Consider the following 26355-nt stretch of genomic DNA (forward strand, 5'->3'; position numbering starts at 1 on the left):
AAAGGGAAAATAACATTCTAAATTAAATTTTTTATGTCAATGGCTCTTCTATTAAAATTAGTTTTTCAATGACAGTTTATACTCAATATTAGTTTGCATTAGTTTCAGGTTTACAGCATAGCTGTTACAGACAATCATGTATTTTATAAAGGGTTCCCCTGATATCCCCAGTGCCCACCTGGCACAGTACATAGTTATTACAATATTACTGACTGTATTCCCTGTGCTGTACTTACATCTCCGTGACTATTCTGTAACTACCAACCTGTACTTCTCAATCCCTTCACCTTTTTCACCCAGTTCCACATGCCCCCTCTCCTCTGACATCCATCAGTCTGTTCTCTGTACCTATGAGTCTGTTTTTGTTTTGTTTGTTCATTTATATTGTTCTCTGGATTCCACATGCAAGTGAAATCAGAAATTTAAAAATTTTAAAGCAGGCTGACTATGAACCAGTTGAGACAAGTAATTACATCACACTCATCTTGGCATCCATAGCAGCTAGGCCAGTACGTACTCTACATGAGGCACTCTGTATGTGTTTGGTGATTTGGACCGCATTTGAAGCTCCAACAATCACAGTCTTAATACTAGCGTATTTTTCCAATTTTGTTTTCATATAAGCATTCCTGAAAACACCTGAGGTCAAGTCTTAGTTGTATGAATATGTATAGTAAATAGTTCTTTTGAGGCAAAGGAGAAGTAGCTATTGTCTACGCAGAGTGATCTTTAAAGATATAATCCAGGGATTTGCAGATAAACCTCCTACTGAAGATTAGTTCGAGTGTTGCTGCTGTGTTCTGGCCTCCCGTACACCGTCTTTATATTGGGGGATGTTATTCCAGAATTGTCACTCTTGCAGCTTCTTTGCACAAAGGTGGATAAACATATTGCTATGTCTCTTTCCTTCCCAACTATTGTTAAATCAAACCAGAGAAGTTTCACAGAGGGCAGGGTTGTAAAAGCTTTAAACAACAGAGCAGACAGGATGCATATATTCATGTCAGTGTGGACAGAAAGGTGTTGGGACAACTGCAAAGTGTTGTGCCTTCAAATAAATAACCATCAACAACGTCAGCTCTGCCAGGCTAATCTTTTTCATTTCATTAAACTATGTCATTTTGGGTCGAATTTCTCTGAAGCCTCCATGAAAGTATGAGATGCTACACTGACTAAAATATAATATTTGGTTCAACAGATCAGAAACAATCAATTACTTACAGTAGCTGCAAGGAAAATAATCCTTCAAATAAACTTTTCGGGAGTTCTGTGATTTTATTTCCATAGAGAACACTGAAAAATACATAATTGAAAAGATAAAAAAAGTCAGACACCAAACCAGCATAACAAATTCATGCAACACATGTATATTCAGGTATATTGAGGGTTAGTAAGCACTCTACACCCAGATAAATGCTTATGATAGAAAGTTTGGAAAACACTGAAAAGCATGGAAAAATTAACAAAATGAACACAGTTCTTAATTCTATTGCCCCCTTATAGAACGGTCCACTGCTAAATAGTCCTATTTTTTAAACACACACACACACATTTCATATGCAATTATAGCACACTGTATGTACCAAAAGCAAATGCTAAATGTGGAATCCATTGCTCATTGGAGGGATGTGCTTTGGGTTTATCATGTTGGTAAATAGTGAAAGAAATCCATGCACACTTTAGCTATACGATGTGTATGCTGGAGAAAGGTAGTATTTGTGAAGACAGTTGTCATTAATATTAATACAGAAGAGTTTTTTTTTTAATTTAGTTCCCCACAGAAATGTGAACAGAAATGCATCCTCATGGTACCCACTTCTGATGAGCCACCGAGTGGGAAGACCATGAACAACTTAACCCCCTCAGTACACCTAGTACCTAGCTCAGGTTTCTGCCCACAGTGAGGTCCTACTTGGATTGAGGGGGAACCCTGTTTGATGAGTGAAATGAAAAATAGGTGACCAGAAAACCAATCAAAGCATAAATTAACAAAGAAGGTGAGATAAGAGCATTTCAACAGCAAATGAATGGATATGGTTGACTCTCCATGTCAGTCATTAACAATAGGTCTGCCTGTCTGTAGCCCCCGCAAAGTAGGAAACCACAATTATGGGTAGGAAAAGATAGCAACCATATTTTAAAAGCACAGTTTGGCAACACATATCAAGAGTCATAAAAAGTTTATATACATTTTTACATAGTAGTTTCATAGAGGAGTTTAAAAAAATAATCAGCGATAAACAGTATTTTATGTATAAAATGTTAATCAAGGCATGATTTATGACAGTGAAAAATTAAAATGTTCAAATCATGTTTTGAAGAATATTTAGTGACATGAAAGTGTCCATGATAATGATGTTTAAAAAAGCATAATATCCACATATGCAAATTGATCAATGTGATACACCACATTAACTAAATAGAGGATAAAAACCGCCCTGGCTGCGGCATGGGAAAACGTATTTGCCAATGGTACCTCAGACAAGGGTTTGATCTCCAAAAAATATAAAAATTCACATGACTCCACTCTAACAAGACAAGCAACCCAATTAAAAAATGGGCAAAGGACTTGAACAGACACTTCTCCAAGGAGGACATACAGAGGGTCCAGAGACATATGAAAAGATGCTCAGCATCACTAGCCATCAGAGAAATGCAAATTAAAACCACAATGAGATACCACTTCACACCACTGAGAATGGCCAACATAAACAAAGCAACAAACAACAAGTACTGGAGAGGTTGTGGAGAAAAGGGAACCCTAGTGCACTGTTGGTGGGAATGCAGACTGGTGCAGCCTCTGTGGAAAACAGTATGGAATTTCCTCAGAAAACTAAAAATGGAACTGCCTTTTGATCCAGCAATTCCACTGCTAGGATTATATCCTGAGAACCCTGAAACACCAATCCAAAAGAACCTGTGCACCCCAATGTTCAAAACAGCACAATTTACAAGTAGCCAAGTGCTGGAGGCTACATAAGTACTGAGGCTAAGTACTCAGGCTATTAGTAAATGAATGGATCAAAAAACTGTGGTACATTTACACAATGGAATTCTACATAGCAGAAAGAAAGAAGGAGCTCCTACCCTTTACAACAGCATGGATGGAACTGAAGAGCATTATGCTAAGTGAAATAAGCCAGGCAGTGAAAGACAAATACCGTATGATCTCACCTTTAACTGGAACCAAATCAACAAAACAAACAAGCAAGCAAAATATAACCGAAGAGATTGAAATTCAGAACAAACTGACAGTATCCAGAAGGGAGAGGGGAGGGAAAAATGGGAGGAAAAGGGTGAAGGGTTTACAGGAACAACTATAAAGGACACACGGACAAAAATAAGGGTGGGTGGAAACAGGGGAGGGAGGTGAGAATGACTGGGGTGGTGGGGAGGGGTGGGGGAAAAGGCAGAAAACTGTACTTGAACAACAATAAAACTTAAATGTATTTAATAAAAAAGGATAAAACCACATGATAATATCAATAGATGCAGAAAAAGCATTTGACTAGGTACAGCATCAATTTATGACTAAAACACTCAATAAAATACATATAGAATGAAAGTACCTGAGCATAATAAAGGTCATATGTGACAAATCAAACCAAAAGAGGCCCCAAATAGCCAAAGCAATCCTGAGAAAAAAGAATGAAGCCAGAGGTATCATATTCCCTGACTTCAAATTATACTACAAAGTTACAATAATCAAAACAGCATGGTATTGGCAAAAAAACAAGGACCCCCCCCCCAAAAAAAAAAAAGACCAGACACACAGACCAATAGAATAGAATTACGGAGAGCCTGAAAATAAACCCAAATGTATATGGGCAAATAATTTTCAAAAAAGGAGCCAAAAATACCTAATGGAGAAAAGAAAGCCTCTTCAATAAGTGGTGCTGGGGAAATTGGAAAGCCACATGCAGAGAATGAGACTAAGATGCCATTTGTCACCATACAAAAAGTTAACTCAAAATAGATCAAAGACCTAAATATACAATGTGAAAGAATGAATTACATAGAAGAAAACATAGATACTAAACTCATGGACTTGGTGTTAGAGACAATTTTATGAATTTGACCTTAAAGGCAAGGGAAGTAAAAGCAAAAATAAATGAATGAGACTATATCAAACTTAAAAGTTTCTGCACAAGAAAAAAAAAAGTCAGCAAAACAAAAAGACAACCAACTGAATGGGAAAAGATACTTGGACACAAAACCTCTGATAAGGGATTCAAATCCAAAATATACAAAGAACTCATTCAACTCAACAACAACGAAACAATCCAATTAAAAATGGCTGAAACTTCTGTCAAGAAGACATACAAATGGCCAATAGACACACAAAAATATGCTCAACCTGACTAGGTATTAGGGAAATGCAACTCAAAGATACACTGAGATACCACCTCACACCTGTTAAAATGGCTATAATGAGCAAGACAGGTAATAACAAGTGGCGGAGAGGTTGTGGAGAAAAGGGAACCCTCACTCACTGCTGGTGGGAATGTAAACTGGTACAGCCCCTATGGAAATCAGTGTGGCGGTCTCTCAAAAAATTAAGAAAAAGTTACCATATGATCCAGCAATCCGTTTCCTGGTTATCTAGTGGAAAAATCTGAAAACATTTATGTGCACTCCTATGTTCATTGCAGCATTATTCAAGGTGGCCAAGACATGGAGACAACTAGAGTGCCCTTTGAGAGATGACTGGGTCAAAAATAGGTGGTACCTTTATACAAGGACTACTACTCAGCCAAACAAAAAGATGAAATATTGCCATTTGTGAAAGCATGGGTGGATCCTGAGAATACCATAGGTGTAATAAATCAGAATAGGTGAAATAAATCAGAAATTGTCAAGAACCATATATCTCACTCCTATGTGGCACATAACACTGAAGGTAACAAACGAACAAACAAGACAAGCAAACAACAACCCATAGACACATTAACAGTAAGGTGGTTACCAGAGGGAACGGGGTCGGGGGAGGGTAGCCAAGGGCAAAGGGGTCAAATACACGGAGGTAGAAGGAGATTTGGCTTTGGGTGGTGGGCACACAGTGCAACATATAGGTGATGTCTCAGAGAATTGCGCATTTAAAGCCTATATTATTTTATTACCACTGTCAACCCAATAAATTTAATAAAATTTTTCAAAGCATAATATAAACTAAATTACAACATAATTTTAATTTTGTGTATATATGTGTGTGTGTGTGTGTGTGTGTGAGTGTACACATACACATACACACCCCCCACCCCCCAAAAGTGGAAGATCTTATGATGGCAAGTGATTTGACATCCAGTTTATTTGAATTTGAATATATTTTTCTTCTTCTTTTTTTTTACATTCTCTCCAATGAACATATATCACTTTTGAAAATAAGAATAAATACTTTGGAAAATAAATAAATGGATGTGATAATACATGAAGAAGAAATTGAAACGAGAGTCTAAATAATTAACGTGTTTGGCAGGCAGCAGTACATTATTTCTGGTTGAAAAGGAGGAAAACAGCAACACACAAGAGATAAATAAGAGTGAGGAGAAAACTTTCCTTTTAAGGTGTCAGTGAGAGGTTGGATGTATTACAAAATTGAAGAAAATTCTCAAGGAAATAAATAAAGCTGGGTACTATATTGTGTAAACACACTTTACATTTGTACAGATTCCTGTGGTATGGGTACATAGCATAACATAAAAATTCATTTCTGTAGAATATATATTTTTTAAAAGGTAAATCAATTACCAAAGAAACAGTTTTAAAAATCAAGGAAAAAAGAGAAATCTGTGGTGTCAGCATCAAGAAAGTAAGGGAAGTTAGAAAGGATAGCGCAGGAATTAATGTATTTCAAGGTCAAGAGTAAGACGAGAGGAGCCTTTAGGAACACGAATGAGCTGACCGTGGCATCGGTTCAGGATATTCAACTCACTGGCATTCAGCAGCAGACACTGCACACTCACTGTGCGCTGGAATGTCGCTAGGTTGCAAGCTCAATGCCCAACTACACTGAACCCACTGTTACATTTGAATGTGTATCATTTGTGTGTGTCTCTAGCACTGGTATAAGGTATGGCTTCAAAGAGCAATCCCAAGAACAATTCTGAATACTGAAAGAGCTTCACATTTGCACCCCACTGCAAAGTAAAAAGGAAATGTAATGCATATAAATAGTGGGAGACCCATATAAGAATTTAGGGGAAAATAATTTGGTAGGTTGTTTATTTGAGACTTGTGCTTCAAAGGTAGGCTCAGCAAGAAAGGAGAACTAGCTAGGAGGTGTGTCATATTTGCACTGTGAAACTATTTTTTCCAACAAATCATTGTTTTCCTTAAGATCAGTTTGAAAAAAATAGATGTTTATGGCAAATGAGACAATTAGGTACATGGGAGAAAAAGCAGATCACGCAGGGATGCAGAAAATCCATCTGTGCAGACGATACTGGGTATATGGGGGAAAAATCATGAAAATACTGTAGTATGGAAACACTGGATAGGATGGGAATGAGCTATCTCTAGAAAAATGTATAGCAATCCTAGGTCTGGACATCTTTTCCTTATGTACAACCAGATCTACATGAGAGCAAAGAAAAAGAAGTTAAAGTGTGGAAAATCCAAAGACCAGGAATGAGAAGTGGGTGACGGACATGTCATATTCAGCATTCCACACGCAGTGTTCAATTATGCTGATGGGGAGTTGTTCACAGTCCTTTGCAGCAACAGCAAAATCTCAAGGCCTCCTTTGTACCTGTTCCTAGAAGGCAGGCTAGGAATTCTACACCCAGTTCCACCCTTGCGAGTTTCAACTCTAGGACGGTAGGACACTACCTAGGATAGTAGGGTACAGTCACACTGGGGGCCAGGCTTTGAATTCTCCTGCCCTGTGGGAAGCCAGACTCCTACTGAAGACAAAAATACCTGAAATAGAATCCTATCAAGATGGCTATCATTTAAAAAGTGTCAAGGGCAGGCTTTACTATCTAAATATATGGTAAAGAGCTATGCTTGTAAACTGAAAACAATGTATGTCGGAGAATTAACACACTAAGCAAGTTTAAAGACAGTACAGGTTGCTACGTTTTCATTTTCATTGGAAGCCAGCAGTATAATGCCAGATACTGAGCCGGACAGTTAACAGGAGTCCAAGAAAAGACCAGGAAGTGTAAACACAGCAATCAGAATCAAAATACCACAATCTTTCACTGCAGGCCTCTGGAATTGGGGGGCTAGTTAGTGAAGAGATGTAAATAGTGTAAATGAACTACAATCATTTGCAAGGAGCTAATAAAAAATGGGAAAAGGACAAAAATTTATGTTGAGGACTTGAGGCATAAGAATTCTCTGGGTTAACTAAAATCCAGAAACATACAAATTGAGAAGTATCAGAAGCATCTGCCAAGGCCTTATCTGTTATCTCTCGATTTCTTTTCAGCATTAACAAAGCCAGCAGGGGTCTTTTCCCCACTTAGAGACAGGACAACCGAAGCACAAGCAACTCAGTAAGAATTCTCCAACCTATTCTCTCTCTTTTGACATTTAATCACTACCTTTGAGGCACAGAGAGTTGAAGGACCAGGAATTGGTAGGTTGCTCTGTCCTTATACATGGTCGGGGGGGGGGGCCGGGGGGGGGGGCTGGGGGTGGTGTCTATCTTTACTTTGGAGAGTATGTATCATTGTCCAGAGTATACATGGTCGTTTATGGCCAGTGCGGTGAACTGAGTTTCACATTAAACTATGTTATTTTAGAGTCTGACAGCCCACCCTGAGTACAACACATGACTAGACTTTTACATTTTCTGCCAACAGTTGTACTCTTAACCTTGGACTTACTGTAGTAAAACAAACAAAAAACAAACCCCCAAGCAAACAAAAAACATCCACAAAAAACCAGCAATGAACCTAAGCAGATACTGCTGAAGTGATAGTTTTTAATTCTCTTTCTTCAAAGAAAATTATACTTTTCTGAGTAGACCAGTCCAGCAGCCTGGATCACCCTGAGCCTAGATGCATGCCTCTGTCTCATTCCCCGTTGGTACGAGCGAGTGTGAACCGTCACATAAGCCTCGGGTGTTTATCTGGCTCTTGCACCTGTATACCCTGGAATGCTCACTGGTACCATGACTTCTGAAGTTCAGAAGAGCTCCACAGTCATTTGCATCAATAGGAACCCTCCTCTAAGCATCAATTCTTCAATAATGAGTGCCGGCCTCCATTTTCAAGCTTTAAAGTTAAAATTTGAAATAAAGGTTACTTTAGTTGATGGACTTCTGAAAGTTTTTACAAGAAGGAATGACAGCGTCTATCCATTGATTTTCGGACCACTTTACATAGCTATCTCCCTGAAAGTCCTTTGACGTTAAAAAGCTGTAAAACTTTCTTATCTTCGTACTGTTGGAGATGAAAGCTGGTTCTTTCCGGGAAGTCTTAAGGGGATAAAGCCAGGAGTTGAGGGGGCCTCTCAGTGGTCATCTTCCATTGTTCCCTGCAAGACGCCCCCCAGCTTCCTTCTAAAGGGAACTGATGTTGTCCCCAGAGATCGTGGCTGTCGGCTTAAGAATTATAAATACAACATTGACCAGAACATTCCCAGATAGTCATTTCCCTTTTATTTCAGAAACAAAAAATGATCCCAAAAGGGGACTCTTACTCTTGCTCTCAAAACAGCAAAATTATCAAGTCCTAAAATATACACCCCTAAAATTGGCTGATTTTAGTGACAGGGAGCACTCCTCAGTGAAACCAATGGAGCTCATTAATGATCATTAATAGTTAATGTTATTAGTAATTCATGATACAAAAACGTCAAGAAGTGTGTTTTAAAAATCCCAGTTAAGAAACAGAGCCGCAGCTGGCTGTGCACTGGCCCCCGTCAGTGCCGTGAGGTGAGGGTACTCACAGAGAGTTCAGGGAGCGCAGTCCTTGGAACGCGTCGGGTGCCAGTTCGGAGATCTGATTGTTGCTCAGGTCGCTAGGGTCAGAAAGAGGGTCGGGTTAAATTCAACAGAACGCCAGTGAGATTTTACCACAGGAGAAAGCTATTTATCGCCTTTTCGTGTCGATGTTGCACCTGTCAATATAGGTGTAAAATTCGTAACACCAAATGCCCGAAGTATCCTAAATTAAAACAGAATCACCCTTTTAAATCAACCATTGACTCATTTCTTAAATTATTACATGATCTCACCTACAAGGGGAACCTAAGCAACAAAACAAACAAGTGAGAAAATAGAACCAGAGACACTGAAATAAAGAATAAACTGACAGTAACCAGAGGGGAGGGGGAAGGAGGGCAATGGGGGAAAGGAACATGTATAGAGGACCCATGGATGAAGACAATGTGGGGGGGATGAATGTGGGAGGTGGAGGTGGGTGGGGTGGAGGAGAGTAATGGGGGCAAAATGGGGATAACTGTAATTGAGCAACAATAAAAAAAAGAAAATAGAACATTTAAGATTTGACTATACACTATATTAAAACACATGCATTCAGATTGGTCTGAACCAATATATTAAATTGCAGAGAACTTTAACATATTGCGTAGTTTATCTATTAATGTTGTAATATTATAGAACCAGCAATCAAATAGTCATATTACTTAATATTTAAGCTGTCAAATAATTATATATTCATACTTAAATGCGTGGCTTTGCATGATCACGACCTGTACAATTTTTAAAATTTACATATATTCCAGAATATTATTCACTCACATTCTTCTGAGCTTTTTATATGGTGAGAAAGCTCCAGGAGGGATGACCTTGATTGAGTTCTGTTCCAGACGTCTGCAATGAAAAAATTCATCTTTTAAATGGAAACATGAGCTCTCAGAGATTTTAATGCAAGCCCAGGATTCACGTCAAGAAACAAAGTTGATGCAGTTCGTGAGTAATATTTATTTTTCTCAAAAATGACCACTAAAATTAATTGTTCTGTGCCTTAAATGTGGAGCAAGATTGGGAATAAAAACAAGGCAATTATAAAAAACAATTTTAAAATCCTAGGTTTTAGGCATCACATGTCCATTAAATATGATCTCACTTATATGTGGAATCTAATGAACACAACAAAGTGACAAAACAAAATAGGATCAGAGGCAAGGAACAGACTGAGAGATCTCAGAGGGGGACTGAAGAGATTAGCCAAAGGACATTAGCAAAGAGATGCCCAAACGCACAGCCCATGGACACAGACCGCAGTGTGGTGAAGGCTGGGGTGGGGGGTGGAGGGGTGAAAACCAGGACATATGTTAATAGTGTGAACAATTAATAAAAGACACTTTGTACAATAGAGAAAGCACCTGTAAGAAACAAATTAGCAGGCACATTTTAATAACCTCAATTTCAGTTAAGAGAAATGTTCAGTAACACTGAATAGATATGTAACATGTTTTAGAGATCATTACAACTCTTCCACAAAGGAAATTATTGTTGAATGTTACATCTTATAAACCTTCTGTGTCCTATACAGAAAGTGTATTATAGGCTGAACAAAAATAATTGTTAAACTCAGACAATTAATTTTGAAGCTTCTTATCAAGCAAAATCTTAAGTTCTAAATCCGTACGTGTTACAGGCATTTTCAGTGAGACGGTCTGGACCCCACTGATTCTCTACGTGCACGTCTCATGGGAAAGCCACTGCAGCAAAGTGCATTCGAGCACAGCTGCAGTATTTTTATGATGCATTAAGACCAGAGAGTTGAAAATAACTCTCATATTTTCTACTCTATGGTTCTGCTATCAGAGAAGGACAAGACTTACCCACTTAGTTATGAAAGAAACAAAGAAATAGATTTCATTAAGTGTTTTGGTAAATATGTTAGGCCATCAAAACATGTTGCCTCTCAGATGCATGTCTCTCCATATAAACATCTAATAAACGTTTCCAAGCCCCTTCCCCTCTTCTCCTCCGCTCTGCATCCCAGAGAGCTGACTTCTGTGAAGCATGAGACCCCAGCACACTTTCCTACTGGTTTTTGGGAAACTCAGCCAATGGGAGGCACTGGTGAGAGACTGCAGGTGGGGAGAGGGGAGAAGACTGGATATTCTCCCCTCAGAGAGATTCTCATCGATGGTCTCCTCCCTCCCTCATTACAGCTCTGCCTGGGGCCACCTCCTGACTTAGTTTAGCATCACTTTCTTCTTACGTCATTACAGCCCTGGGAGCGGGCACAGCTTTCTAACGTCTGTGCCACATTCTACCACTGTTTAATTCATTCCTCATATTAATCCCTCCACTGAAATACTTGGCCTGAGCTCCACTTTCCTGCCTGGATTTAAAAAATTATATACATAGAAATAAAAATTATATCTATCTATGTATTTATGTATGAATATGAGAATATACATATATATTGATTATGTGTGTCAAATACAATGGCTCATTTTTATTGAATGTTGGTAATACTTTAAATGTTATTGATTAACGAACATCACATCAAAACAAACAAAATACCCCTGGGAGGTTAAGTCAAATTGCTTAAGTATCGGTCTTTTCCGATTCCAAGCCCTCTTACAGTACCACGTTTTCTTCACAGCCTCAGGGATTAGCCTCTGACCACCTTATCTCTGTATGCAACGGGCTTCCTCAGTGGCCCTTGCTCTGGAACTCCACGCAGTGTTTGAGATGGCCGACAATTCTTTCTTCCTTGGAGGTGACCCTATATTCCCCTGACTCTCACTCTACTTTTCTTTTTCTAAATTTATGACTTTGCTTTCTAATCCCCTAAATCAAGCTATTCCTCAAGTTTCTGGCCCTTCCTTTTTACAAAAAGGTAAAATCTAGTCCTTATGACCTGCACTGTTAGTCATAATTCTCTAAAAAACAGAAATGATTTTGTTCACATTAAAGACACATTCAAGTTTATCTACAAAATACGTAAAAATTCTTAGTCATTAGTAGATTTCTTTTAACGGTAATGCAGAACTAGTACATGTAATTACTTCTTATAAATTTCAGGTCCTTGAAGATAAGAAAACCAGAATATATTTTATAAAGTACAAACCACACACATCTTAAACAGTATCCTTACTCCTATGAAACAGGAAAAATATTTAAACCAGATTATAAATAAAGAAAGAAAAATAAGAGTTTTCGGGTGAAGGTTTAAAAAAAGCAAATGAAATGTACATTGTCTGTATTTGCCATCCTCATCTTCTATTTTAATAGCATAGAATCTACTGACTTTCACAGAGCATAAATATGAATCCACTCTTCCATGAAGAATCTAATTAAAAGCATTCAGGGTTACAAAAACAGACAGTGTAATAGCTACGGTACATTTTTATGCTATGGATAAAATCCACCATAATTAAGAGACTTCCTAATGCTAGTCCTTCATAGAAAGGAAATTCAGTATTTTGAATTTCAGAGTAAAATAGATTTAGAAAACTGAATAAGGGAGAGAGAAGTTTCTATAAGCCACACACTATAAGAAAGCCTTTTTTTAAATATAAAGGTAGCCAGAAACTTACCTTTTTCCTTTTTCTCCACAGAATGTATGTGAACAATTTTAAAACGTTTCATCACTGAGTATATGTTTGTGTATCAATATCCACCTGTCATCTATCTATCTGTCCGTCCACCTGTCTGTCCATCCATCTGTCTACCTATCCAACTATCTATCTATCTGTCCATCCATCCATCCATTCACCTGTCTGTCCATCCATCTGTCTACCTATCCAACTATCTATCTATCTGTCCATCCATCCATCCATTCACCTGTCTGTCCATCCATCTGTCTACCTATCCAACTATCTATCTATCTGTCCGTCCATCCATCCATTCACCTGTCTGTCCATCCATCTGTCTACCTATCCAACTATCTATTTACCTCTCCATCCATCCATCCATCCATCCATCCATCCATCCATCCATCCACCCATCCAGCCATCCATGTATCTATCCATTCATCCATCTACCTGGTTTACATAAAAGCAATCTGCTGCCACCACTTCATCAAAACCATAAGGAAATTTTAGTTAGACATTCAATGAGATAAGAAAATGGAGACATTTTTCTAACTGCTCCAATCCAAAAATTCCACAGTTATGTTTAATTAGTAAAGACCCTTCCTCCTTACTCCTCAAATATTTTTTCTCTTATTCATTAATTACTGATTTATTAAAGCAAATCAAACATGTCTTCATATTTTTAAGAGTTCCTAAACAATGAAGTGCAACCAAGATCACTTGCTGGTGCCTATTTCAGGTTATAGGAGATAAAAACCTATCACACCCTACATCAGTAACATATACAACGCAGTGTAGCCGGGCAATAGGAACACTCCAACTAGTCCTGACGTCACTTGTAAGATATTAGATGATCTTAATGACACTTTCAGCTCACTAGTGTTCAATTCTCAGGCATGATTCTCAGTGTTTTTCAAATTAAATTATTTTCAAAAACAAACAAAATAACATCTACACACCAAAGCTAAAGCAGCCCTCCCCAAGAGATATTAATATTTTGTATGTGTGTATACATAAAGACAAAAATGTGTAGCTTAGTGATTAAATGCTCATATAGAGTTGGATTCAATTCTAGTTTTGCTACTGATTTGTTTTCAGGGCCTTGGAAAGTTACTTTGCTTCTCTGTGTCTCAATTTCCCTTTCTGAAAAATGAGGAAAATGAAACCTACTGTAAATGTTTTGGTAAAAATTATGAGATGTAGAAAAAATATACAGTATGTTTTTTTGCACAAAAATGGAAAAAGAATAAAAATATGGTAATATATATGTGTATATATAATCATTTAACATTTAAATAATAACATTATATAATAAAATGTCTAGTCACACACATGTACAGAGATTATATAAATGAATAAATCTGATATGAGTTGATCTCTAGTATGAAATAAATAAATATGGTTTTAAAATACGTTTTTAAACAAATGAACAGTGCAGATTTGCGTTAACTCAGTAACTACATATTAAACACGTATACACATACATCATTCATATGGTGGCTGGAAAAATACATATATAGTTGCAATTTCCATGATCAACATGGTTAAAGTAGAGCATTTTCTCTCCTTTGGAAAGTGTCTTAGAAACTCATAAACGTTTTCACAGCAGCAGTAAAGTATGAGGCTGGACTGACTGTATCTGTAACACACAGCCCAGATGCTGATTACATATGGCGATAGAGCTGACAGCTTTTTGCAATTTCCCCATGTGCATTTAATGTAAATGGCAAAAACAGCTGCCAGAGAACAGAACATAGATTTAGTAGAGTGAAGGTGTGTGCAACGACTCCAGCTTCTGAAGTTTGGGCTGCCCAGTGTAGCCAAACTTTCTCATCCTCGGGAACGCCAGCCTGGCATTTGAAAAGGAGGAAGCAGCAATATTTCTCTGACTTCAGGGACTCTCTTGCCTATTACATAATAACTCTAACGTGAGAACTTTCTATTGCTGGACTGTTACTTCTAACATTAGTAGTAAATGCCATTGAAATCCTTCATATATCTCTATAAAACAAGCCAGAATTCTTTTAGATTAGAATATTATTTCTGCTAAGTAACTGCCATCTCCAAACGCTGTAAGTTTAATAAATATCTTCAGCCGCTGAGTGAATATGAGCCTCGAGAGGGACATACTTTGCATATACTAGCATTTTTGCCTGAGGACTGTGCCCGTACTAATTACCAGCCATCCGTTCCTTGGCATGACTTACTCCTGAAAATTGTCCATTCCCTTAATCTCATTTCATATCTTGTGATGTCATTCCAAGGCACATTCCCCTGAGTGTAAACTCAATTGATGTTTTCATAGTAGCATTAACTCCTTTTCCATTTGGTCTTTAAGCATTTAGAGCAAGACAAGAATAAGTGTGTGTTCCTATCAATCTCACATTTCAGGCAGTGACCTTTGGAGTGTTAAAATTTCCATGCCTGCATTCGTGGGGATGCATAGTCAAATACAAAGATACACTCAATACGCACAGTCACCTGGTTTAGCCTGAGAGGGGAATTCAGAGGCACAGGGCTCACTGATTTCAGAGGGACGGAGTATAGACATATAAAGCCAAATAACACTGTTTTCCTATATAATTTTTCTTTAGCAATCTAGGAAAGAAAAACATTTTTCTGTTGCTTGTTTTTCATTAATAACTAAAACCTTGTGGCCACTTATGATGAGTCAGGCACTGAGCAAAGTCCCCCATTGGGTAATAATTTGAGTTTTAAAAACATTATGCAAATTATCTTTACACATCACTTATTTGAAAGTATTACTCAATGAGTGGGTAGCAATTTGCATTCTCCCCAACCCTGCACTGAGTTATTGTCCAAGTTATCCATTATCTTTTTCCTAAAATTAAGATAACAGTGTGACGGCTAGGGGAATTTGAACTACATAAATTTTCAGCTTCATCTTTCCAGTTGATTATGTAACCATAAATCTATGAATTAATTACCAAAAATGACTCATGTGAGAATGAATAACCATTTGACTAGGCCCCAGCTGCCTTTATGTTTAAGTTACAGTGCGCCCGGGCCTTCCTTTACATCTAACGGTGCCCACTTTTGCCTGGAGAAGATTTTAGGAAAACACCACAACGGCACAAGGGTCACATGTTGGAATCGCCTGCCATGACTCCCGGCTGCAAAGCCCGCCTTGGTCATGCCTTGGAGAGACTGTTGCTGTCCCATTCCTCATGAGTTCCTTTTGTCCAAGCCCCTCTCTACTCCATGTGCAGTGAATTTTCTAAATAACACATCAAATCACGCTACTACCCTGCCCAAAACTTTTCCTTGCATCCACTTTCATTCTTCAGGATTAGACGTCTGCTTTATGTTCTAGCTTTTGAAAACTATTAATTTTTCAAAGATATACTCCTCTCACTTGACTGAGATTTTGCATATTTTTTTTCTGTGCCTGTGAAACACATCCTCCTTCCCGACAGTTCCTCGATTCTCCCAGGGAGACCAGAGGCTTCCTCCCTCTGTGTTCCCCGTGAATATGTATTTTATTCCTTATCATTTAGTTTTAAAACATTCTATTTATGTAAAACTTCCATTCTCTGCAGTGTAAACATTTTGAAAGCTGGAACTGTGTCCTTTCGACTATAATGCCTGTGGCAGAGAAGGCACTCCAGGGGGATGGAAAGAGGTGAAAAAATATATATATTGAGAATGTAGAATTTAATACAATTAAGGGTTCAAAACCTGGAAGGGCAATTTCAGGAATAATATGCAGAAAGCATTAAACATATATGGGAAGAGTGTTTGTTTAAACAGAAAAAATAAAGAAAATGCATATTTTAAAAATTATATTCAGTGTCATACATGGAGGTTGTGATCGGATGTAGCACTCATGAATATTCTCACTTTCTTTATACGTCTGCATGCAAGTGGTCCAGAAGAAACAAAAGGAACAAAAGTGCTCCCAAACCTGAGATCCGGCTCCATCATCATGGACCTCTTGTCAGCCATTTTTATTACTGGCAGAGTAAGAGTAATTCAGTGAGTTCGCACAGTAAAGTGTTTTCCTTCCCATTATACCTACTTGAATAGCATGTCTGAAAAAAAAGTGTTCTAATCTCTGAGAATTTGCCCTCCATCCTTGAAAACATTGAGACACACTCAGTGTTCTCACAACATTGCCCCAAACCTTCCTCTTCCCATAATTTCAACTTTCCCCTGACCATCTTCTCTCAAACAAACCAAAGAAAGATTTGCATGGCTCCCAGCTTCAGAGCCCTGAAAAAGGCAACCAAGAGCAAAGGCAGTAGATGTTAAGAGTAACGGAGACATTCTAAACTGTTACAACTTACGTTCTTACTATTCTCCATGATTTATGGAATTTCTCTATAATGGTTTGAATAGGTGACAAGCCACAGGAAATCTATAAGCGGATTAAAGAGAACTAAATGTCTACTTTATAGCAATCCATCATTGTATTTGAAACTTTATACCTCAGAATATGATTTAAGAAATTAGTTCCAAGGATACGATACATAGAAGCCAATTTGCTATCGATGATTTGGGTGCCGTGGGCCCCATCACACACAGGCTGGCCTCTGGCCTTCCACACATAGGAAAGCAAGGTTTCTACAAGCAGAGTTCAAAGCTGCAAAGTACTAGCGACAGCTTCTTTCTTTTAAATTTAATTTCACCTTATAGTACACCTTCTATTCCCCTCCCTATCTTCATTAGTCCAAATCCCTTTGTCATATGAGACAGACAAAAATATGGCAAAGGTATTTGGACTAAAAAAGATAGAAAAAAATATATGGTTTTCACTATGAAGAATGGAGGCTTAGAGACTGTCCAGATTGTGTTCCCCAGACCCTCTCTGGCTGCCCCCAACACTGTCATTCCCCACCCACACTCTGCTATGCGTTGGGGCAGACGTAGCAAGGAAAGAGACAAGGTCCTGCCCTCCTCAAGCTTGCAGTCTAATAGAGTACTTTGCTGGGTGTTAGCAGTTCTCTGCAGACTAAACCCGCGGACATATGAGAATATTTAACAGAGAATAAGAAAGGTGGCACTGTGGTAGTTCTAGACATAAAGTAATAGGAAACCGCTCTCAGGTTTGCAAACATGCCTGTACCTGAGGGCCCCGTCTTTCTCCACGCTCCTTCTATGTTCTCTCGACATGAAAGTGTCGTAAAGTTCCCCATTTCCTGTGACTTTTTCAATTATTCTCCTTCACTCTGTCCCAATAAGCTCAGCCGTGCCTACCTTCCTTGGGCGGCTAGATAAAAGAAGGAATATGAACTTTGGAGTCAAGTAAATTTAATATTATGGCCAGTTTAGCCACTTCACAATTGAAGAATTTTGGTTTTACAAGATTTCTTAATTGTTTTGAGCCTCATCTTTTTCCTTTTTTCTAATTTTTTTATTGTCTCACAGCCAATCCTCCCCCATTGTCCTTGTCCAAGGGTCAAGGAACATGTATAAAGAGTCTCATCTTTTTAAAATGGCAAACTGATGCTGCCAGCCTCTCCGGCATCTGAGGTAAGTGTCCACGGCTGCATTACAGATGAAGTGTGACCTTAGAGGAAGATGTCTGAGACATCGGTAAGAAGACGCAACTCAGTATCGTTGTCTAGGGAAGGAGGGGCCTATGAGATACCGGGTTGGCCAGCCCACAAAAGAGAAAAAGGAGCTCTCAGACCAATGGAGAGAGTGTAGTCCAAGCCAGTATGAGACACATTCTATTCACTAACTTTGCTCTTATGATTTTATATTTAAAAAGCACTATTGTCTTTTCTACAGAAATGTGCACACACACACATATGTAGTAATTAGGGGCAGTCAGAGTCTGATTTCTCACCTACAAATGGGAGGACAGATCTTGGGTCACGGTGAAACCACCGGTGGTGACAAGGCTTCTTGGAGAAAACCACCGACTTTTATGTAATACACACCTGTGCACTGGTCTGCCCAAATGTGCCAGCAAAGGTCAATGAGAAGATCAAATGATATAATGTGTGTATAACATCCAACACTGCAGGTATTGGATACATGTTAGTTTCTTTCTATTCTTCCTTCCCCAGTTCTTACTTTGAAAGGCGGTCTCCCTTCTATATCGTAACGAATAATTGTTTAAGCAAATACCAGAAGTGTGCAATTATGATGCAAGCACAAAGCAGAAACAAACAGGATGAGTCAAGGTGGTTTGGGCAACTGACTACCCCAACACAGAGCACAGACACGCTTTGTTTTCATGAGAATTATATGATGAGACAGTTGCAGGAATAAGGACATGCCACACAGTAGGAAATCAACCCAACATCATTTAAATTAATATCTAATAATGCCCAATAAAGAAAGCCTACTAGAAATTTATGGTAAAATCCAGATTAAAATCATTTGAAAACTATGAGTTTATAATTTTTAGCTCAGCATATATTAAAATTTGGATCTATAAAAATTTTTGGAAGATGTTACACAGCTTTATTTACACATTTTATGAATTTTACTGATGTATCTTATTCTAATAAAAAATAAGTGTAATAAAAGAAATAGATTAGTAAGCTGGTAAATTATGCCAATACAACCAGTGGTAATGGGGGTATTTTGTTGGAGTTGAAGATCAATATGACTTATTACCAGATGCTCCACTGATAAAGCTGATAATGTAATAATCAGAGAAATAAAATTCACCTAGAGCTAAACATATATTTCCATCTCAACTTATAAATTTAATTTATTCTAGCTTAACTGCATACACCACCTCCTCAATATAGGCAAAACCAATGGGACATGTTATTTTGTATAACTTTTATGTTACTAAATCCTACCATCATACAAAATCTATAGAGCGTGCAAAATAGAAGGAAGGCTCTATTGTGAAAAGTAAATTGGCTACATGAGATACACCACTTTAAATGCCTCACATTACTTGCAGTCTTTCACATAACTCACAGTCTGTTTTACTCTAGTACCCCCCAATCTCTCATGGGTACTTCGGCATTTCGCAAACATTACTCACCACCACCTTCCGTCCCAGTTTTGGTCCTGCCCCTCAGCTTCTTATATACAACGATATAACCATCATCTCCCAAACCCTCATACTTGAAACTCTGGCATCATCTTTGGTTCATTTTTCTCCATTATTCCCTCATGGCATCAAATTTCAAATCCCATTAATTCTGCTTCCACATCATCATTCCGACAGTTACTTATTAGCTCCCGTTCTCCTGACATCTCCCCTCGATCAACATAATAGCCTCCTAAGAGGCCTCAGGCCTGGTATTCTCTCCTTTTGCCAACCCCTGGTGTACAGCTGTCAGGTTAATTATTGAAGATTATATTAAAACTCCGATATTCAAATGCAGTCCAAATAAAGACAAAGATCCTTATACTATCAAAGGCCCTCCATGAATTAGCTCCAACCGCCCTTTCCAATTTTATTTTCCTGCACTCTCCCAGGTTGCAAATACCAAAGTGAGTTTTGTAGTATCCTGTATCACCATTCCTACTGTCTTTGCTTATGAAGTTTTATTAACATTGAAAGTATTTTTCTCATCTCTGCATTTCTATACACTACCTAGTCTTCAAGGCCTACCTCACAAGTTACCTCCCACATGAAGGCTTCAATGGTAAAGGTACCATTTACTGAATGGTTACTATACGCTAAGCACATAAAGCTCAACGTGTGTTAATGCCTCCATTTCAAACTAACGATAGCCCTTACTTTTGTTTGTGGAGCCAGTCTCATAGAAGGGAAGCGACCTGCCCACAGTCTCACAGACAGTCAGCAGTAGGCAGGCCTGTGGTTCTAACCCACACTCTCTGACTCTTGTTAACCACTGTCCCCCACCCTCCACTTCACGCCCTTAGTCATAAATACCTTCGACTTTATCCATTCCTCTCTTACAATGGGTTACTATGTTGCACCTCATTTCATAGTTTTTAATTCGAGCGTCAAATCTGCTGGCCACTTGATGAAAGATCTCTGGAGAATTCATGCTGCCTTTATATAATGTTTAGTAAGTGCTGGTGCCTGGATAGATGATATAGTATCGCCTATTGTAAAACCCAATATGTCTTTTGGCTACTGTCTAGTTGATCACATGTTACACCTTCCAAGATGAAAGTCCTTTGGTACTCTGTGGGTTGAAAATTACACAGAGATGTCATTTTTGGGGTATTATTTTCCATGATGCCTCGACATGCACCTAGTACTCCCATTAGGCTCAAATGTACAATCTCTAGAACTCAGTGCTCACGGCCACCTCTGCCCTAAGTCCCTGTTCTTTCACTTTTATCCGTTATGACCCATGTCTTCTGAAACCACATATTCTCCTTCTTTCCAGGCTCAGCTAAAGTATACTTACAAAGGTCTTCTATGTATGACAGTGTCCCATCAATTAACAATTTGATGAGAATAATGTTATTTTGTGCATGTATTATTCCATGTCTGGGGCAAATCTCCATAAATTCTAGAGCCCCTCCAGAGGATCCTGTCTACCACAGCAAAACTCTAAGCACAGTTTGAAGTGTATATTAGAGTGTATACTTTAAAGTGACGGCAGCGAGTCTTGTGAGTTAAGGTTATTCTAATATACAGTATATTAGAGCGGTTAATCAGCAAAAAAAGAAAAAAAGAAGGAGTCTACTTCTGGTGGCAAGTACACAATAGGGTATATTGTTGTATTATTAAATTGTACACCTAAAATTCATATAATATTATTACCAATTTACCCCAATAAGTTCAATAAAAATGAGTAAATAGTTTTTTAAAATAACTTAATTTTTGTGCCTACAATATAGATTTATAAGAATTTGGTCCTATTTTATTATTTCAACCGAAAGATGCCCAAAGCTATTTACTTAGTTAAAATTTAGCATTGGCTTCTTAAACAATAATATGACCGCCGAGGTGGTTAAGGAGTGTTTCTTAGTGGATGGCTATCCGAGTAAAGGTTTTCCTTAATGCTCACATCTCGGGATGGCAACAGCAGCCCGTTTCACCTTTTACAGGACCTCATTTCACCCACAGGCCGTGTGCTCGGCAAGGGCAAAAGAGCACTGCGGCCGCATGCAAGATCGGTGTGAAATATTTTGTCAAGAGAGTTTGCCTTTGGACGGGTTTAACATTGACTCAAATAAGCTACAATGATCACTAATTTAAGTATCTTATTTTCTGACTCATATTATTATCCTTTTTTATACTTTGTGGTGGACTATACAATAGTCCGCACAAAGTAGCTAAACTGCCTTTTAAAACGTGAGCTCTTACGGAGGCCAAACGTGGTCTGGTCGTCTCATTTCTGTGATGGATCACCCTCTGCTCCAGGCTTGAAACGGACTACAGAGGATCCCTAGACCCGCACGGTGACTAAAAGAGCCATTCTTATTTCTCCTAAATAGCCCCATAACCCTTTCCCAAGGGAAGGACAAGTGCTATTCATCCTTAAAATGCATCCCTTTACATCCCACCTGTGTTTAAAAAAGACAAATCCTAGCCTGTTTAACAAGATATTTAATTAAACAGAGTAAGGGTCAATACCATTCTGAAAGGAACATTTGTCTAAGCTAGTCGATCAGCTTTGCCTTTGATAAAGCCAGACTTTCCTACGGAAAGTCACCCACCGCCGGGGAGGTGGAGGGGCAGGAGGAAACTTCAGGGCACATACATTTCCGTGATAGTCTCAGGCAGATTCGTGGGAATCTCAGTGAGGCCTTTCCCGCGACAGTCTACGATATTGTTGCTGCAGGTGCAAGCGGCTGGGCAGTGCAACACGCTGCAGGAAGGAGCCATAAATGACTGGTGGCCTGCAAAAAACAGAAACGCAGCAGCAGTTACATTTTTCCTCCTGAACTTCATAATTATGAAACACGCAAGCTCACCCCAAATAACAAAGCAGGTCAAACACAGTGCACTGAATCCCCGACTATAAAGTGGTCCTATATGTCTAAAATATCTTTTAGGAAGCATGCATTTATCTTTGGGGGGGCCAACACTGTGATGAAGCAAGTAAGATTTTAAAGGGAATTATAACTATGAAGCTTCTACGACTTAAAATCATTGTGAGAAATGCTAAATTCAGATTTTTAACTTGAATTCTATTTGAAACTATTCTGAGCTCCAGAAAGGCATTGACTTCAGACAAAGCCGTGTTTCATTTTGAATAAGTGTAAACAGAGCTCGGTCTTCACTCAACTTATATAGCTTAACTTACTTTATCTCAAAAATAAAAATTTCCCCCTTGGTACATAGAACATAGTTCTAAACATAGAACTGTTGATTTTAAATAAGCAATCACGTGACAATAAATGTGGGGAAAAATTAGATCATGCTAAGTTTAGTATCTGCATAGGTGCAAAAAACGGTCATTTTCTTTGAAGTTATTATAGTAATTTGCAACACACCCTTCTGTAATCATTGGTATGTTTGTTTGTGGCTTCCCATACCCTAAAATATTACCATATGTATTTGTTTCCTGCAGGTACATAATTTTACTGCTCTTTCTTTGGAAACGCAACTATTTTGAAAAGACATTTTACTGCTCAAAAGATGAAGAGTAGTGTCAGCGGTACTCTAGCAAACGGGCATGGGCACAAGGGGGCTACTGGAACAGGGGCAGGCCTCTCCCCTCTGCAGGGAAGGGGCCTCTCGACAAGCCCTCAGGCTTCACAAAACCAGTCTCAGTCTAAAAAGGAAAGGTGAACTTGCCTTCTGGCTCATCTAGAAAACAGGAATGGAAAGTGAAGAGAGAAAAACGTGGTTAGTAACAAATTGTTAGTCATTGCACTATGTAATTGTTTTTAAAAAAGCAATCAGGCCTACTGAGAACATTCCATGACATTACCAGAAAATTCTGTTTGGGTTATAAAAAGTGTGGGAAAGTACATAAAAAAGGACTAAAAGGTGACAATCACTTAGACTCCTATCCTAGCACATCTTCTCACTCACTCCTTTAAGAAACAGGTTACCGTGTATTTTTCAGACTGTAAGACGTACCTGACCATAAGACGCACCTAGGTTTTAGAGGAGGAAAATAGGAAAAAATAAAAACTCTCCACTACCGCCCCACCCAACTCCCAGCGAGCCTGGTAAGCTACATTTGGACTATAAGACGCACCCTCATTTCCCCCCCAAATTTGGTGTGGGGGGGTAAAGTATGTCTTATAGTCTGAAAAATACAGTAACTATTTATAAGGTATTACATATGTTATTAAAGTATCTTTTACTGTATTTTGGACGGTCACTTCTAAAGCAGGGCCAGCTCTATATTTATAAAGGAAGTTATATGTTAATATGGATAAAAATAATATAACATATAATTTTATCAATACAGTATATGTATCTATCTAACTATCCATGGATTGGCTCAAAATATTCCATTTTCTCATAATATTACATTTCTCTGCAGTTGTTATGAGGAAGGTAAAATGAGGTAAATATGTTTGAAATAGTCAGGTTGGTGCTTAAGCACAATAAAGAACTAAGTAAATGCTACCTGCTGATATTTTAAGCAGCCCATGTCTTATTTTTGTTTTCAGATTTTTGTTACTAAAGGTGGCCATTTGTCTCCTTTAAGCAGAACTGAACCCCTAGTACGTATGTGTACCCAGAAAGCATTCTGTCCCTCTACAACTGTAGTGGAGTTACTTTTTGAATTCCCCAGCAGAGGTCCAGGATTCATTAATCATATTTCCAGTTGTTAACATAAAAGTAGACATAAATGATTACTTACAGGGAAAATAATGAGTAGCAAATAGACCTAAAATCTAGGGATTTCCTATATGTCCCCCGGATTGAAAACTGAAAAGTCTTTCATCATACCTTGGGTACAAGTAATCAGTAATTACCAACTGTGCACAAATGTCTTAGAACATATTATTATCACTGCTAACACAGAGGATTTCCATAGTGATTAGTGCACATTAATTGCACGTGTTAGTGAGAAACACTGAAACCCTTAAAGCATGCATTTTTCACAGTTTCCTGAAATACGGCATAAAATCGAACAACATAAAGGTCCTCTCTCCCTTACCACTGCAGACAAATTCTCGTTTTTGAACCTCGGCTACATTGTGGCCCCTCAGGTGGGACGGGCCCATACACTGGGTGTAGAGGCCCACTCGAGGCCTTTGACGCAGCCAGTCAGAGAGCCAGGCCAGGTGGCAGTCACAGTACAAGTTGTTGGAATGCAGGCGACTAAATGAAAGGCAAGAAGTTTAAAGCAAAAAAAAACAGAAATAGTCAAAACTTGGGAAATTCTTTAGTAATAATAAAAAGTTCCATTTCTTAATATATAATCAGATAAAGCTTAGCAACTTTCAAATGACTTATTTTTCTGAAAATTAAACTGGTTTACAAGCAGAGTCAAATCTCTCATCTTTTACCTGTGAGCTGAGCAAATACACAGAACCTGCAACATGACTGTGAAAATTTTTTGGCTGTTTTCATTCAAAAGGGTAAAGAAAAACAGGAAGTTCTAGGCAAATTGCTCTGCAGTCCAGCCATACTGACAGCCAATAGGGGTTGGGGAATGGGAGGTAAAGCATGGAATTGGGCTAGAAGGCCCGTTAATAAAAGTCAGTTGTACTCCCGGTTTGAATTATTAGTTAGTCCTCTCATGATTAGTCTCTGCAGAAAATGCTTGCAAAATCTTTTCACTGGGTTACTTTCATTTTTTGCTCAACAAGATAATAATAATTCAGTATAAAGCACTTCTTTCAGATCCCTATTCGGATTTCCTTCTTTTTGCGTAATACCAGAAAAAGGGATCTGCAGCTTTCGGCTCCTAGGGACCTGTCCTCAAAGAGTAGAAAGTGGAATTAAAAGACGTAAATGGCTAGGAGTGAAGGAATGAAGTGGGCCCCTCTGGGTTGGCAGGAATCCACGCCAGCTCGTGGAACCCATCCAAGTGGCAAATAGCAGTCCTCCATTAATAAAACATCAGACAAATGTATCCACTAAATTAGGCAAATGACTCCAAACTGGCTTTTATGTTTTCTCAAACTAAAGAAGAGGACATCCAAAGCTATAAATCAAAGCATCATTCCCAGAATCACCTATGACATAGTAATACCATTTTAGCCCTTTTTAGCTGATGTGCTCAATTCTAACCCAATAACAGTAATGGATATTAAAACAGGGAACTCAGTCCAGAAAGATAATTGTACCATAAAAATGGAATTTGGAAGTAGCAGTGATAATACAGAATAATGAAACAACCAAAGCAAGGGGATTTAAAGTTAGGTGACTCTGTTACATTCTCCTTGAGCTTGTAGCTATGGAACAGTCTTGCATCAAAACCAGGTGGTAAGACACAGAACAAAAAGCTACGTTTTGGGAAAGGTGGGTGACCTCAGGCTCAGTATGCACGGAAGACAGAGGGGCAATCTTTGGAAGCCACAAAACACATTCCACGTCATTGTTCTCTAAATATTTCCACCTGCACCAAGCACATTATAGTGATTCAGTTATATATGCACCAGTGATATCAGAAAAGGAAAATGTAAAAACCTGATTAGTAAGAGAAACTGTGGTGGATTTCTACAAGAGAATAAGGCATACTACCAAAAAGGCAGATGATAAATGATTTTACGGTCTTAGTGGCTTTATTTTGCAAAGAATAAAAGCTTGATCGATTTTTTAAAAAATTAACTACATTTAATGAGAAACCAATTTCATTAAATATAGCTTGAGTGAACTGAGCTCTTAATTTGGTCAGATTATCCAAAATGAGAGCCCCCAAGAAAACAAAATTTAGTCATTTTGCATACTTTTAGAATTCTTTTATTTTACTAAATCATATTACAAGAAAATTATAATGATGGATTATTGTAGGCAGAGCTACATGTTAGTGAGAAAAAAATAACATTAAGATTTGTATTGCCTAATTACTTAATATCCAGCAATTCAATAGATTTTTTATTAAAGAG

The 26355-nt window shown here is 38.3% G+C and overlaps 1 protein-coding gene across 8 annotated transcripts in view; it reads right to left on the reverse strand.

The window, feature by feature from the left end:
- SLIT2 (slit guidance ligand 2) overlaps positions 1 to 26355 on the reverse strand; it is a 317606-nt gene that overhangs the window by 87048 nt on the left and 204203 nt on the right. For all 8 annotated transcript variants that reach the window (XM_024573636.4, XM_053922868.2, XM_024573635.4 and 5 more), the window contains exons 8-12: positions 24459 to 24622; positions 22095 to 22233; positions 9713 to 9784; positions 8899 to 8970; positions 1222 to 1293 (exon numbers count right to left, since the gene is read on the reverse strand). In XM_024573636.4, the coding sequence (XP_024429404.2) occupies positions 1222 to 1293; positions 8899 to 8970; positions 9713 to 9784; positions 22095 to 22233; positions 24459 to 24622 (519 nt within the window). The remainder of the gene's footprint in view (positions 1 to 1221; positions 1294 to 8898; positions 8971 to 9712; positions 9785 to 22094; positions 22234 to 24458; positions 24623 to 26355) is intronic.

Source organism: Desmodus rotundus, chromosome 4 (genome assembly GCF_022682495.2).
Source record: "Desmodus rotundus isolate HL8 chromosome 4, HLdesRot8A.1, whole genome shotgun sequence".
Lineage (NCBI taxonomy): Eukaryota > Metazoa > Chordata > Mammalia > Chiroptera > Phyllostomidae > Desmodus > Desmodus rotundus.